Source organism: Amblyomma maculatum, chromosome 7 (genome assembly GCF_055883805.1).
Source record: "Amblyomma maculatum isolate TAMU_Amacu chromosome 7, ASM5588380v1, whole genome shotgun sequence".
Classification (NCBI taxonomy): Eukaryota; Metazoa; Arthropoda; class Arachnida; order Ixodida; family Ixodidae; genus Amblyomma; species Amblyomma maculatum.
In genome coordinates, this window is record NC_139350.1 from 35,785,082 (window position 1) to 35,802,162 (window position 17,081).

General features: G+C 46.8%; 1 protein-coding gene across 1 annotated transcript; it reads left to right on the plus strand.

The window, feature by feature from the left end:
* Positions 1 to 355: 355 nt before the first annotated feature.
* On the plus strand, positions 356 to 13,970 carry LOC146182974 (dnaJ protein homolog 1-like). The gene is made up of 3 exons (XM_084608998.1): positions 356 to 661; positions 10,370 to 11,373; positions 12,808 to 13,970. Exons 2-3 carry the CDS (start codon positions 10,930 to 10,932, stop codon positions 13,000 to 13,002), a joined length of 639 nt encoding a protein of 212 aa, XP_084465124.1. The 5' UTR covers positions 356 to 661; positions 10,370 to 10,929; the 3' UTR covers positions 13,003 to 13,970.
* The last annotated feature ends 3,111 nt before the right edge of the window (positions 13,971 to 17,081 follow it).

A 17,081-nucleotide genomic window follows, 5' to 3' on the forward strand; every position in this document is an offset into this window, starting at 1 on the left:
CTTTTTTACGCATTTTATAGGTCTGATACCTGTGCTATATTGTTTTTGTGTAAAAATACTTATTTGGCATATTTTGCATCTTGTAACAATTCGCTAACTATGGTGTTATTATTTCTGTTGCTGTAATTGTCTATCGAGGGTGTCGGTATACAGCCTTCTGACTATGGAACCCTCGTCTTTATTTTTATGTGTTCTGTAAATACGTTCGAACTAAAAAAAAAAATAACTGTCAGTCTTCAAAAAAAAAAAATGCTGGGAAATGTGCGCCTTCAAAGCCCAAAGTTAGATAGGTTTTTCGCGCACGCTCAGTCTGAATTCCGGGCGTCGCCAAATATAAGCGCTGATTTCGCGTGCAAATATGTCACGCGCATTCTTCCCGGGACTGCGATAACCATAACGCGATTCTTTTCGCTATTTGCACTTGACCCGGGCTATATAAGCACACCACGCGTTGCAGAGCTTTAGTAAAGCTCCTCGGCTAAGGCAGGTTAGCAGGTTTCTTTGATCGCCTCCTGCGTAGTGGGCAGGGGTGTCATGGCAGGAGGGAAGCTGCGAACCGACTCCGTCCTCGCTTTTGCTCTCTTTCCACTCCAGCAGCAAAGCCGTTTGTCTCCCAACCCGCAAGGAGAGGCTGTCGTCGATGTCTGTCTACGTCTTTCAGGTAAGAACGCATCGCAAGACTTATTCACGTCTACTTCATGTTCCTAAAAACAAAAATCCGTTAGTCTAGTATTACGTAAATGATGGGATTTAGAAAATGCGACCGCTTAGAACAGCAAAAAATATTGATGGGCAGTTTTGACCGAGGAGTGGTCGCCGGTCGAAAAAAAACTGAGTTGGTAAAGATGGTATATCATGACACATGGGCGCGAAAGTTGAAGAATGTGGTCGATGCGATAATCTCTGCATGGCTGTGCTGCCTGTAAATATGGTTCCTGCCGTATAGTGGAGAATAAAAGAACATGTGTGAACACGACATGATTAGCGCTGTGCGACGGAAAACGGAAATATGAGAAAAGCATTACTGCGTCTGACCTCTTTTTGGGAAAGATATTCCATCACTCTCTTCATCTCTATCGCCAGCCGGCCTTAACGGCTACCCCACCCCGGTTGACTATCATAGCGTGAGTGATGCGACGACCACTGGTTGGACAGCCCTTTCGCCCAGCAGTTGCGGGCTGTACGAGTTAAAAGACACATGGGAAACTGTTCTCGCGAAGTGGTCGTGGTAAGAAGGAAGTTATTCTCTGACCGCTATAGCGCAGTAAAACTCACAGAATCAACGGCGCTTGTTCACCACAAAGGCCACAAGAACTACAGTAAGCTGCTTTTACTTCTCGATATGCTCCTTAGTTTGAATTGTTGAGCAAAAAAAAATTAAACAGTACCTCCTTACAGTATAGATCAACATATCTGTCTGAACTACTTTCTTCTCGGGCTAGCAGAGCGTACGGCTGCTGAAAAGCGAAGTGAGATGGCATGTAAAATGAATTGAAGGAATCAAATTCCCAGTGGTTTTAAGTTATAATATTTTGGTGATTAATCTGGTCATGTGCTAATGACACTAGGCTGTCTGTTTCATGCCCTGGTTTCAATGCTGTATTGTCCTGTGTTGGCTACAATGCCGTAGACAACAAACAAACCGACCTAGTATAGGACTGGAATCAAGTCTTTATTGGACTGACTTGCGCCCGCAAAAGAACTAACACGGCGGCGTCGATAGCAGCAACTAGGGCTCGGCAGTTGTCAAACTATACGAATGCCCGGCGCACATGTCAGGGCTCAATTTAAAGTCTTCACTGAATCATCTAGATAAGACGCAAACTGTGACTAGCGCAACTGAGAACACTGTAGGAACAAGCGATAATTTGACCTTCAGCTGAAGGAGCACCGGGGATGTTGTGACGTCATACATGCATGTGACGTTAAACAGACAGTACCGCTGCGTCGCGCTCCAGACCTTCGCCAGCTGTGGCCATGAGACGACCACGTGACTCGCCGCTCCCTTAAAGGGAGAGGAAGCCTGTAGCTGGGTGTGTGCCTCGCCATGCAGAGCCTTGCAAGGCCGTCTTTGGTGGGCCCGATAGCGTTTACTTTGTCGCGTAGGCGGCAGGCCGCGCTTCATATCAAGATGCAAGAAACAAGCAGCAATCTTTGATCTCGTCTCTTACTCTTGATCAGCCCGCCAGATAGTGGTGTCACAGTTGTGGGCGATTCCTCTGACCACGATGGACACAGACAGGCCGAAACGGGAGGTCCAAAAATTGCAGCATTGCATTTAGCTTCATTTATAGGACTATAGACGCCAAATTTTGGTGGCATTTTTCTTCTTGTTAATGATGAGTAAGTAATTCCTGTATAACGATACGCACGCAGTTTTAACCTAGGGCCGCTAAATAATCTATAACTGAGTTTTCTTTTCTCACCAGTTTCGGTTTCGACAGCAGAGAGGTGGCTGGGACGTCACAATCATGTCTTGATGCTCAGCATGAAAAAAAGTGACATAATCGCTCATTCTTCACTTTTAGTGATTCTTGTTCTTGAGGCAGGCTGGCTCTATCATTGTACCGAAGTCTAATGACACAGCAATGAATATATCTCTGTATTTTCATCCCTCGCGTGACCTAGACTTGTCTGTGACGTCACAGACATTGCTCGGCTGTTCAAGTCGAAACCCAAAAATGTGAGAGAAGAAAATCGATTATAAATTATTCCGCAGTCGTAGGCGAATGTGACGTGGTGATCCGTGTACAGCAACATCCTAGGCATCGCTACAAATGATAAAACACGAACCCAAAAATTAGCTGTCTTAAGAGCTTAAAGGACCCTTGAAAAGCTATTTGCCAGAATTATAAAGCGCGCACTAGCAATAAATATTCCATCAATCCTCTCTGAAATGCAAAAAAAAACAATTAAGCCAGCTTGATTAGCACCGAAAATATGGGTTGGATGGATGGGATGGATGTAATATAGGAGTGTCCCCTTTGAAACGGGGTGGTAGCAGTAGCTACCATGCTCATTTTTCTCCCTATATCTTAATTATTGATTTAGATTGGTTAACTAAACCATTATTCTATTTCCTATATTTTTGTTTCTACATTACTAACATTATGTCACTTCTCTGCTTTTAAGCCACTAATCTTCCAGTCGTTTTTTGCTAGTTTCCACCGCCGGTTTATTCACCCGGCCACTGTTATCTCTAAACCCCAGAGCTTCAGGAACAGTGATTGCGCCTGCATCAACTTCCGGATAGATACTATTACATTCGACTATAATATGGTCAATTGTTTTACTGGAGTTACCACATACAGCACTTGCGTCATCTCCATTGTTAAATTTCTTTTTGTAGCTATGTGTTCTAAGGCACACTGATCTAGCTTCAAAAAGTAGGGCACTGCCTCTTGAGTTTTCAAAGAAATCTTCCTTCCTGATCTGCATTTTCCACTTTCGGTATAATTCCACATTCTGTCTCTTTTCCATCGAATTTATCCAATTTTTACTTTCTGTGTTTTCCACCTGTTGCTTAATGCTCTTTACTTCTCTGTCCTTGTGACCAGCATACTTACTTGTTAGTTTCCTAGTTCTTTTCCTCCATTGTGAGTCAACGCTTTAGGTACAGGTATTTAAATACTTTAGCTGCCCATCTGTTACTGTCCAATTTCCTCAGGCGTTCCTCATATAATATTTTACTCTGAGCTTCCCGTACTTCGAAAGATGCACAGCCCATATCTCCCTGTACCGCCTCATTTGTAGTTTTGCCGTGGGCACCAAGTGCTAATCGTCCAACGGATCTCTGATTTATTCTAATGTCGACTGTACCTCTGATTTTAGGCAGAAAACCGCATTTCCGAAAGTAAGTCCAGGCCCCATAATTCCTTTCCAAATACCCCTCAATACCTCATACCTATTGTATCCCCACAATGCCTTATGCTTCATTATCCCGGCATTTCTTCGCCCTTTGGCCTTAAGTGATTGCTCATGCTTTCCAATGTATGCCAATCCTTCGTTTGCCCATACCCCCAGGTATTTATATTCTGCTACTCTAGGTATTTCATGGCCTTGTATTTTAAGGCCCTGATCAATTGAGCCGTTGAAACTCATCAGACCCGACTTACCTGCGCTGCAACTGAAGGCTAGAGCGTCCCCTTCGTCTCCGCAATACTTAACTAGAGTTTGCAATTCTTCCAGACTCTCAGCTAGACTCACAATATCGTCTGCATACATCGAACCGGGGAGACGCTGCTCTACCGCCTTTCCACCTAATCTATATGTCAGGTTAAAACCTAGGTTACTCTCTTGTACCTCCGTTCCAGATTTATCATATAAAGCATGAACAGCACCGGTAATAGAGGACAGCCTTGCCTTAATCATTGTATACTTTGACATCTTCCGTACTTCTTATCCTTTCCCACGTAATTTCTACTTTGTTATCCCGGTATATTTTCTGTAGGAACTCTATTATCTCAGAACCGATACCTTCTTTTAAAATGTTCCACAGGAGTTCCCTGCTTACGTTGTCGTACGCCAAGTTTATGTCCAGGAAGGCCAAATACAAAGGTCTATTTTCCATTCTAGATATTTTGATGCATTGGTTAAGCGCGAACAGGCTATCATCTTAGCGCTTACCATTTCTAAAGCCTTTCTGAAGTTCTCCGAGTATCTTGCTTATTTCTACCCATGCTTGCACCTTTAATTTCACCGCCTGCATGGCTAACTTGTACATAACAGATGTTATGGTAATCGGCCTGTAGGATTTTATGTGCATCCTGTGTCCTTTCCCTTTATAAATCAAATTCATATTACTCGGCCGCCCGCTGTCCTGAATTTGCTTATTCGTTATGACTGTTTCAAGAGCTTTTAGCAACGTTTCCTTAATTTTTGGACCGAGTTCATTAATCAGCTTGATCGGAATTCCATCTATTCCTGTAGATGTATTTTTAGGAATACTTTTTTCTGCCTTTTTCCAGTTTAGATCGATCAGTTCTAAGCTGCTTTGTATTCTGCTACCTTGTGTTGATTCCTGATTTGCGGAGATTACCCTATCGTCACTCTTAAACGACTCGGCCAGAACTGATGCAATGTAGTTCACTGCGTTGTCTCCCTTTAAACAATTTCTCTCGTTATCTTTAATCCGATCCTGGTTTCTTTGATTCTTCTTCCATAGCCAGCTAATATGGTTCCAGAATTTTCTTGCTCCGCCTTTAGAGGCATCGTGTATATCAGCCATCCAGCGATCGGTGGACTGACTTATTTTACTTTGGACGAGGGCCTGCACCTGAAGCTCCTTTTGTCGACATGATTCCCATTTTTGGTCGATTTTCTCCTGAGATACCTGTGCTTTCTTTGCCATTCGGTGTTCCCTTCAAGCAGCCCGTCGTTGTTCAATAGCCTCCCTGATTTCCTTATTTCACCAGCTCCGTGGCTTCCTCTTTTCATTCGAGCGGTTTGCTACTTTAACCTCCTGAATTTTCCTCCTTATGAGTAGTTCTACCTGTTCATAATCCCAGTCTTCCATGGGGCTTTTCTCTATTGCTTCCTCTATGTCTGCTGCTATCTGCGCTATTTGATCGTCGTTCAATTTTGCGTTTACGTTTCGTCTAAGTTCCATTTCTCTTTTCATCAATGGCCCCATCTGCAGACTAATACGTTTATGATCACTTCCCAGACTACACTCCCCTTCTTCGTCTATTTCCATTTTTCTGACCTTGCTATAAGTTTCCTGCGACATTATACAATAGTCAAGGGTCGTCTGCCTGTTGCGAAATTCCCACGTGATTTGGCCTTCACATTTTGTTTCTCTTTTTACTATAACTGGATCGTGTCGCCCACAGAAATCTAGCATTAGCTTTCCGTTACAATCTGTGTATCCATCCAGATTGTCAATGTGGCCGTTCATGTCCCCCAGTGGAGTAATATTGGCCCCATTTCCAAACTGGCTTATATCGTCACTGAGACATTCAACAAGATCCTTGTTTTCTTGCCTGCATTGATGTCCTGTTCCTAAATAAACTACCCCTAGCCATGTCCTTATGCCGGCAATTGTTCCTGAAACCCAGATATGTTCTTTACAAGATGAAAAGGACGTCAAAATTTAATACATGTGAAAGCATTCACAGGCAATATTTGCACTCAAGCGCTGCCTCATGGCTACACGAATGGCAAAAGCACAAGTGCAGACTAACAGAGTAACTGTGACAAAATTCCACGTTATTTGGTCAGCAGCAAACAGCTCCAGCGTTCCAGACAGGGTGCTCACCTATGCACTTACAGAAAATCATGAGAAAAAGACTTGCCAGCCCTTGTAGTTCCTGTAGTCCACTGCATTCAGTTGTGGTGGGGAAACCGGGAAATGGCAGCCATCCAGTGCCCCCACAGCTTGCGGGAATTCTGTCATTGAATAAAACTCGCGAATGTGCTCATCCATTTCATTCGTTGCTATCATTCGGATGCATTCCGATTCTAGCACATCTACCAAAGTCTCTTCAAACTCCCTATAAATAGTGTTCACAGTCGACCACGACAGAAAACACGACACTTGCAAAAGTCGCAAGGAGCAAATAATTATATGTATATGCGGCAGGCATAATTATTTGTTTTTTGCGACTTTTAAAGGCTTAAATGAATCCTTCGAACGCATTCGTTAAACAATCAAGAACCGACCGATATACAAAATATTTGAACACTTGGCCAGTTTTCTTTATGTAAATTATAACAAAATTATCAGTTATCAGTTATTCGAAAGGATGCAAGGCAAAAGTAAAATCAAGAACTGACCTATATAAGTAAAATTTTGGTGATTCGAATCTGGTTGATACGAATTTCAGGATGATGTGAATTCGCGAAATTCCCTGACTGGAATGCATTGTGTAAAATGTGCAAAATTTCGGATGTTCCGGTCGCTCTCCAGCGCCACTACGAAATAGAACGCGCGAACTGCGATCTCAACACAATGCGATCGCTAGCCGCGCTGTATGTACGCATCACGAGCAGTTTGCGGTGATCCGTGCTCCGCACATCGTAGACTTCGCGACTGCTGTAGTCGCGCGCTGTACGCTTCGCGAGTAGTCTGCGGCGCCGCTCGGCCGGCGTGTCGCCATCTTTTGTCGTGCTAAGCCTATATAGTAACTCTAGTCGTGCTGTACGCACCGCGAGAAGTCCGCGGAGGCACGTGGCGCGCACGACGCCGACGTCGCGATTGCCTGTCGCGCTGTGTGCGCCGCGTGTGGCGGGCTGTGACCTCGCGACCGTAATAACCCTTCTCGGACGTAAACTGCTCTGCGCAACTGCCTTTCTCATGATTCTGCAAATTTACTCTTTCGTTTTGATGATACCAATGTTCGTTTGACTGGAATTCTTTCGCGACCCCGTGAGATTCGTATAACCAAGGTTCTACTGTTACATAATGTTTAAATACTTAAAAACCACTTTTATTCATGGAAGTTGTAACAAAAAAAAATCACTGTTATATTGAAAGCAGATATTCACGGAGGGAAAAGACAAATCGAAACTCAAATCAAAGTTTTGCTATCCTGAATTCCAGAACTGCGAAGCTGCTGATCAGTTGATAAAAATCAGTGCTTTTTTCCAGCTCTTTCAATATATAATAATGACAAATCTGATAGCCTAAACTGACCCATTGTAGATCTCAGAAAGTTTATTATTAGTAGCTTAGAAAAACTTCTCTTACAAGATGCCACAGACACACTTACCGTGAGAAAACGCTACAGCCCTAATGACAGTTCGGGAATTGAGTGCACAAGATACCACTCCGTAGTGAATGTCAAGCAAGTCCAATGCCTCCCAACTGTTGTCGACTTCGAGAGCAATTACGGCTCCTTTGAGGTGTCTCCTCATCCTAGGAACTTCGATAAGGAGAGCGATGTCAGACAGACCGTCATATAATTCGGTAAGTTGCGGAATAGAAGCTTTGAGTTCTTCCTCAGTTGAATAAAGAAGGTTTGCTTCAACAGGTCCAAACAGAGTTGCCACATCTCTAATCGCTTCTGGATATTGTGCAGCGCTCGAATGCGCACCAGTGTCGCCTTCTTATTTCCTTCCTGCAAGTCTCGAATTTCTGGCTTGTTCACCTGCGATCCTCTTCCTTAACCGGACACACATCTCAACTGCAATTCCAAGTTCACTGCATTTTATGAGCGCCTGCTCAACAGCATTTTCCACTAGGCGACCATGTTCCTTTTCGAGAAAAAGATTTAGGGCCTTCAACTTTGTTACTACTTTGTCAAGGGATAGTCCTTTTGTCTGCAAATACAGTTGCGCAGCATTGACTTCATCAAAAACTGAACACCACAGGTGCAAATAACAGATGTGCCCTCCTTCTCATTTTGTTTTTGTCCTAGTCAGCGCGTAGTGATCAGACTTGCCATCCCCTGAGCAACAGGCATTCCGTGCCTTTCGGCGTTTTGAAAGCGTGAGGCGGATGTGTGACTAGACCGAGGAGCGAGAAAGGTACAGGAGATAAATGAACAAGGCAAAATACAAAAGACCGCTGGAAAGATGCTGCGAGCGGTCCTAGCTTGGGAAAGGAGAGTGAGGTGAGGTTAGAAGAGGAGAGTGAGAAGACCAAGCGATGTGGCGGCGCAGCTGCCGAGCTGCCGATGGGTGTCGTCTAACAGGCTCCAGCGCAGGGGTTCCCGATGGGTCACGTCAATGCTGGTCTTTCCAGGGTACACGCACGTACATAGGTCTGTCCAACGTTAAAATGGCGTGGAATCTTTTTCAAGCGCTCCTCACAACAAAATAATTTGTTCTACGAGAAGATCAATATTGTCATTCACTGTCTCTACCAGTGCGCGCCTTTTCGTGTCTTTACACAAAATTATTTCACCCTCCACCCCTTCCTCCATCTAATTGCTGCACACCCCCTGAGCATTGCACCCGGTGCGGACCGCCCCTCCCGGACCCCCCTCGCGACGCCACTACTGCTTGGGATGACAGGAAATGATTGTCACATGACGTGTTTAAACCTACTACCCTTCATAGTGCTGCACAGACGAATGCAGTCTTTAATAAGTTCAAGGCAAAAATGAGCATCCCTCCAGGAATCTACTCAGCTATTATCTCGAAGTGCGGCTTCAGGTCTTCGAGGTTCGCTGGCGCTCTCTTGAAAACTTCACGCTTAGCATATTCTCAGAGGGTTTCCAGTAGTGACGAATCCTGTGACCTTGTAGGCCAGGGTCCCCCCTCCTTCTCGCCCAATCGTTTGGTTGGGGACGGTGCCTGCCAGGAATGACATAATGTCTCTACGAGGTTCCGTCATGCAGAATTCATTGTTTTTTTTTTTAAACCACCACCGATAGCTCCGATGGAAATTCAGAGACAACACCTTTTAGAACGCAGTCCGAGTATTATTTTTCCAACTAATGCTTCCGTTGGTGAAGTAGGGACTGACAATTCGGCTGTTACAAATGCCACACCAAGCATTTGCTGACCATCTTACATTGTTCTTGCTATGCCGTAGCCAATGTAGGTGATATATTCGCACCAATAATGGGTAGTGTAAAAAAAATCACATTCGAGTCCCTGCAAATTCGGACCTCGTCTGTCCAGAGCACTATGCTTGGAAATTCCGGGTGTTATCACATATAATTAGGCACAATTTCTAAGAATCGAGCCATTTCTGAAAGTCATTCGATGCCATGCCCTGGTAAAAAAATCATTATTTGGGTGTCCGCTGTGTCTTTAAAGTGACCTCGAAACTTAAGCCGTGCTAGCTCAATGCCCATCGAAAATTTACCTGACACTAAGCCTCTGGCCTCGCAAAACCTAAGTGAGAACATCGATGCCAGAATGATCGTTTCCAGCCCTGGCTTCGGGCGCTACATTCATTACGACACGTCACCATCGGACGTTCCGCTCGCGCCATACTTCTGGCGCTCCTCGTGCGCTCAGCTTCGGTCGCGTGCGGAAATAAGCCGTCGGATTTCATCGAGCTGCAGAACTCTAGAAAATGAGTTTTTCTTCGTTTCAAATACAGATATGGCATTGTCTGGTTCACGGCATCAAACTGCCCATTGGGACTAACAGCCCAACTACGATAATTAAAAGTGAAAATTTGTTAATTACATTCATAAAGTGGTGTTTTGCAACAAGTTATGTCCGCTGGTGTAGAGAGTCTGTTCCTGGAAATATTGTTTTTGTTTTCAGTCTACTATTTTTTAAAACTACTTTGCTTCCTGGGAAAGAGAGAGAGGGAATAAACTTTAAGCACTCTGTATATCTCATATGTGAAATACTGGTGCCTTGTAAAGCGTGTAGAATGTTCCATGAACTGTCCGCGAAGCAATTTGAACTGAAGTGAATTTTCATAGGGTGCTAACTGGTGTACTACCTTTCTGCTTGATTTTACTAGGTACCATGCACCATGACCACTACGCGGTCCTCGGCATCAACAAAAAAATCCAGCGAGGCTGACATCGGGAGAGCCTACCGGCGACTTGCCTTGAGGTACCACCCGTACAAAAACAAAGCCTCCGACGCCGAGGAAAAGTTCAAACGACTACGCGATGCCTACAAAGTGCTAAGTGACAAGGAGAAGCATGACGAGTAGGACAGTAAGCTTAAACAGTGCGATTCCAGAGGCGACGTACCAAAGTGGCAGATGGGCCCAAGCTTCGGATTTGATTCCGAATATTTTCATTGATTCCGAATATCGCTCAGCAAAACTGCCGATGAATCATCGGGCAGAACACATGACACACCATTTCGGTTCGGCGCCAGCTCATCATCAACCCGGACAGCGAGTGACAATTCACGCGCAGAATGCTCGAAGACATGTAACGCGTCGCACTGGTCCGGGTTCAGACCCTCATCGGAGGCACAGTTCGATAGCCGCTGGTCATCCCCTCGTTATTCGCGCGGGTGGCGCAATTCGGCTACGCGACATCGTCGGCCGGCGAGAATATTAGTGGCATGGGACGTTCAAGAGAGTCGAACTACTCCGAGTACGAACCTTCCTTTAGCGGCTTGCGGGGTCACACATCCAACGTGTTCACGGATCGCTCGGCAAATTCGAGAACACGCCCTGAGAGACCCCGTGTGAAGAGTCCTGACATGGAGCTAGACGTGTTCTTGACATTGCAAGAGGTTCTCACAGGCAGCGTCAAGGTCATCCGTTTTAAGAAAACGGTACTGGCATCGGACGGCTGCACGCCAATATTCGAGGAGAAGGTGCTAAGCGTTCGCGTTGAGCCGGGCTGTTTGCCGGGCACCAAGATCACATTCCCCCGCGAAGGAGACCAGCTTCCTGATACCATCGCGGCGGACGTTGTTGTCACCATACGCGACGAGGAACATACGCATTTCACGAGGATGGGAGCAGATCTCTACTACACAGCTAGAATCTCCTACGATGAGGTAAGTGCCTAAGTCTAAAGCCCCTCAATAAACTACCTAAGTCTGGTCCCAAAGCGCTTATTAAGGCGAAAGCCTTTAAGGCTCATAATGTCGTGGTCAAAATGCGTCCCGCTTTTGCGGAGTCTCTGATTGGCCGAGACGGGATGACGTCGTAGAGGTATCGAGCAATAACAGAGCACCACCACCGTATGGGCGAATGCGTGCCTTATATGGCCCTGTCAGTCAATGATCAATTCCTAATTAATAGTTTAATTACAAATCAATGAGTTATTAAAAATCCATTATTAACTAATTTATAATCAATTATTACTTAAGTGTTTATTTTTATCTACTTAGCCAGTGTTTAATTAATAAAAACTAATGTCAGCCTGTGGCGGCTGACACAGCGTAATGACATCGCAGACATGCTTTACACCCGGAAGCAATATGAATAAGTTTTGCACTTTCATGGACGCGTGTTTGAGCAGTATATCAAGGGATGCGCCAGAGCAGCAACGAATGTTTTGCGTTTTGCCGTGTGTAGCTTCGTTGATGCCACCGTTCGCAAGAAATTTTGGCAGCTCAGTATCGCTTCACGAAGTAAAATTGGAATTCCACCGATTTAGGAGGCCCCCTATTCCCCGCTCCTGGCACGCAGGCCTAGGAACGGGGGCTGGAACCTCCGCGACTAAGATTCACCAGTCCATAGTCGCGGAGGTTCAAGCCCCCGTTCCTCAGGCCTGCGTGCAAGGAGCGGGGAGTAGGGGGCCTCCTAAATCGGTGGAAATTAAGTTTTTATCATCATCAGCCGCCACAGGATGTTCTCGAGTCCAGCATGGGCAAGGCTCAATTTGTTACTGTTGTTGTTGGTGTTGTTGTGGCTGTAGAAAGAAGGAAAAGATGCACCGGCCTGCTACTGGCTCTGTAGCTGAGCCACTTCCGCTGCCTCGGGCAGACGGAAGAGAAAATAGAGAAGGAACAAAAGGAAGAGGGAGAGAAAGACGCGCGCCGCAACAACAGCCGTCTTCCACCACCGAAATGGCGGCGGGTGCAATGACGGCCTACAACTGATAAAACTTCTGTGGCAGGCTAGCCCCCGCGGCAAGCGGCGGGGACCTACCTGTCCCAGCCCAATCAGGGGAGAACAGCTCATCAATGTTACTGCACCCGGCGTTTGGACGTGATCACTAACCCGTCAAAAAGTCCTGCTGCGACAATGATCACGGCCAAACGTTGTTACTGCGCCCGGTGTTTAGCTGTGATCATTGTCGCAGCAGGACTTTTTGGCAGGTTAGTTAGTACATGTTCTTGATTTTTATAGCGCTGGAGAAACACCTAAGGAAGAACACACAAAAGGGCCTAGAAGATGTAACACTGCACGCAGTTATTAACTGATTACTCCGGAGCGATTGCAAACGTGACTTCTTTTTTTTTCTCTCTCTCCTGTATTTACAGGCTATAAGCTATTACGAAGCGAGGGTGCCTTCCCTGACCGGTGAACACATAACAATGCCACAGACGCTGAGGAACATCAACATGTGCTACGCCGACATGGTCGTCTCGGGTGGTGGCCTGCCCCATCATGATGACCCCACAGAGAGAGGCGACCTCAGAATACACTTGGAAACAGCAAACTGGGTTATGATGTAGATTTACATAGAAGTGTTACCCCAATTCTTTTTCTTCTGCCTCGAGTTTGAGTTCATAGCGCGCAGGGGACATTCCCACTAATCTGTCGAATGGTTGTTGAAGATGTTTTTTACATATAAGGATTATTGACTGCACAGGAGCGTAAACTTGCTGCACTCTGCTTACGAGGCTGATTTTTTTTTTATTTTAACTACAGATATCAGAGGTCACCTGCACTGTTTCCTTTTTGTGCACCTGTATGTGTGTTTGTGTGTGTGTGTGAGTAGTCGGGTTTTTTGTGCAACTGCCTGTAGTGTGTATGAAAATGTATAAAGGACAGGCTGTTTTTTCATGTTCTGCGTGCCAAGTGTGGGTGCTAAGGAACCCATGCTCTAGCAGGGTTACAGGGCTGTTTTTTTTCTTTTAATTATTGATATCAAAGATCACCTGCGTTGTTCCGTTTTTATGCGTCTTTGTGTGTGAGTAGTCTTATGTGCAACTGCGTGTAGTGCATATGAAGACTACTCATAAAGAACAACCTTTTTTTCATGTTCTACGTGTCAAGTTATGCATAGCTTTCGGTGCTGCGGAACCCATGCTCAAGTTTGGTTACAATGCTTTTTTTTTCTTTTAACCACTGATATCAGAGATCATCTGCGCTGTTCCTGTCTGTATGTTTGTTTCTGAGTGTGTGAGTAGTCGGGGTTTATGTGCAACTGCCTGTAGTGTGTATGAAGACGATTTATAAAGGACAACCTGTTTTATAATGTTCTACGTGTCAAGTGTGTTATGTAGCTTTGGATGCTACAAACCCATGCTCAAGTTTGGTCGCACGACGGCAGCGCCACATATTTCGCCTTGCAGCGAATCCTGAAAACTCTGGTGGCGTCCCGTGTTGCCGTTCCCCTATACTTTCCCCGAAAACTCCAGCAACGGAAGTGCCGGGTTCGTCGCAAAAAATTTAATACAACAAAAAGCAAGTCAATAAAGCCTTACGCTTTTTTCGAGCGTACACCGCAGTAAGCAAACTGAAATGCACTATTAATAAAATAGTTGTCTGAATTAAAATTGCTACAGTAGAAAGTTTAATACATCGGTTGTGTCCGTCGCTCCCTCTTTGCAATATTGAATAACTTAACTTTATTTATTTTGTACTGTGATAGTCAGGTCCTGTCCTCACAGCTCTCCATCTGAGCTTCAATAAACGCCCTATTACAATTGGCGGAGGTGCCGGAAACGATCCCACCCAAACTGGAACTGCGAAGCCGTACACTACCCTCTACGACCGCCATGCAAGACACTTCGACGCTGCCGGCCGTTCCACCCACGATCATGTGTGCTGGCGTCGTGCGCCAGCGTGACCCTTGCCTGTTCAGCGGCACGGCCGATCAAGATGTCGACGACTGGCTGTCATCCTATGAAAGAGTAAGCACCTACAACAAGTGGGATGACTCATACAAGCTCAGTAACGTCATATTCTATCTGACGGACGTGGCGAACCTCTGGTTTCGCAACCATGAGGCTGACCTGTCATCTTGGTCGACATTTAAAAAGAATTTCGCGGAAGTGTTCGGCCGCCCGGCAGTGCGTAAGCTTCGTGCCGAACAACGTTTACACGATCGTGTTCAGCGCGCTGATGAGACCTTTACCAGCTACATAGAAGACGTCGTTGATCTCTGCAAACGAGTCGACCCGGCCATGCCGGAAGCAAACAAAATCCGCTACATCCTCGAGGGCATTTCTGAGGACGCCTTCCAGATGCTGGTAGCGAAAGATCCCACCAGCGTTAGTGAACTCGTGAAGCTTTGCCAGAGCTACGACGAGCTCCGCAAGCGGCGCGCTTCTAGGCGCCGCTCCAGTGTGTGCGACGAAGGCGTATCCGCATTAGCCCTGGGTGGTTCGCCAATTTCTGAAGGGAGCCCGCTGAATCAAAAGATCAAAGATTTTATTCGTGAAGAGGTCGCACGTCAAATCTCACTCCTTCCCCATTTTCAAGACTCGGGCCGCCTCGTTCCTGAACTGGCTCCATCTTGGGCCCCTGCTATACGCCGTGTCGTGCAAGAACACGTCGCTGATGCCTTGCCGTCCAACCCCGTGGTGCCGCCTGTGACGGCACCTCTCACGTATGCCCAAGTAACGGCTAGGCCACCACCTTCGCCCACGTCTGGCTCCTATGTGCAGGTCCCTGCCTACCGTTCACCGCCGCATGCTGAGCCTTCGTTTCAAGCCCCACCCTCAAGATTCCGCCCACATCCTATGAAACCTTGGCGTACTACGGACAACCTTCCGATTTGCTATGCCTGCGGTCGGCCGGGCCATGTTGCGCGCCTTTGTCGCCAGCGCCTCCAACCTTCACAGCCTGACATTCGATTTTACCCGTACGATACCGACTCACGCTCGCAAATGATTCCGCCCGGTTCTCAATTTGTCCCACAAGATCGCCAAACCTATACCACTCGTCGATCACATTCTCCTCGGCGCCGATCGCTTTCTCCAATGCTGCGACGTTCTACCAGCACCGTTGAGGGAAACTAACAGTCGCAGTTCCGGGGGCAAGAACTGCGCTTGTTTCGAATTCCTCAAGTCCTCCATGCCGTCCCGCTAATGTTATCAAAGTTTCTGTAGAAGGCGCCACAGTTCTCGCTCTCGTCGATACCGGTGCAGCCGTCTCCGTCATCAGTGAAGCGCTCTGCCGTCGAATTCGCAAAGTGACCACTCCGATTTCAGACTTTTCGCTCCGCACCGCCTCATCACAGCACATTCACCCCTCCGCATCTTGCACAGCCCGTGTGCTCATTCAAGACGTCTTGTACCCCATCGAGTTTATTGTTCTGCCGAACTGCTCGCATGATATCATCCTCGGATACGATTTTCTATCGACTCATCAAGCCGTTATTGACTGTGCTCGTGCACAAATTGCCTTCGCCCCCCTCTGTGATGCCCCCTTTTGTGATACCCCTCCCCGCACTGCAAAACTTCTCGTCGCCCATGACACCGACATTCCTCCGTTCTCTGCTGCCCTCGTACCACTGTCTTGTGAGTGGGTAACTCCTTTGACTGCGATTTTTACACCTTCCGAAGCCACCTCCCGTCATCCCTGCCTCCTTTTTCCGTTCGCTGTTCTCGAAATTCAAGACGGCAAGAGTGCACTTTACGCCTCGAACCCATTTTCTTGCCCAGCAGTCCTGCTCCGTGGCGAATGCATTGGACGTCTTGAAGAGCTTGATCCCAGTCATATCACCACTCTTGCTGACTCAACCCCCTCCTTCGACGCTAGTCTGTGCTCTTGCGATGTTGCGACCGCTTCGACGCCCTCCGACGTTTTCCAACATCCTATTGATGCTGATCTTCCACTTGCGCAACGTGATCAACTTGTCGCCCTCTTGCAGAACTTCGCTTCTTCATTCGACTTTCCTCAAACTGACTTGGGCCGCACGTCTGTCGTAGAGCACACCATCGACACCGGTAAAACTGCACCTTTGCGCCAGCGCCCCTATCGCGTGTCGGCTTCGGAGCGCCAAGTAATTGCTGATCATGTGGACGACATGCTCCGTCGGGGTGTCATTCGGCCATCCCACAGTCCCTGGGCGTCTCCAGTTGTGTTGGTACCTAAGAAAGATGGCTCCTTCCGGTTTTGTGTCGACTACCGCCGGCTCAACAAGATCACGCGCAAGGACGTCTATCCTCTGCCACGCATCGATGACGCACTAGACTGCTTGCAGGGCGCCGAGTTTTTCTCCTCGTTGGATTTACGATCTGGCTACTGGCAGGTGCCAATGGCTGACGCTGACCGCTCTAAAACTGCCTTCATCACACCAGATGGATTATATGAATTCAACGTCATGCCCTTTGGGCTTTGCAACGCCCCGGCCACATTTGAACGCCTCATGGACACTGTGCTTCGTGGATTCAAGTGGCGAACCTGTCTTTGCTATCTCGATGATATCGTAGTCTTTTCTACCGATTTTCAATCCCACCTGCTCCGACTGAAGGACGTTCTCACTTGTCTCGCTACCGCCGGCCTCCAACTGAATCTGAAGAAGTGCCGCTTTGCTGCTCGCCGACTAACAATTCTAGGTCATGTCGTTTCTAAGGATGGC

Coding starts and splice junctions, on each gene's coding strand:
- LOC146182974 (XM_084608998.1), top strand. CDS start 10,930: ATGGGACGTTCAAGAGAGTCGAACTACTCCGAGTACGAACCTTCCTTT. Junction 11,374..12,807: donor CTAGAATCTCCTACGATGAG/GTAAGTGCCTAA, acceptor CTGTATTTACAG/GCTATAAGCTATTACGAAGC.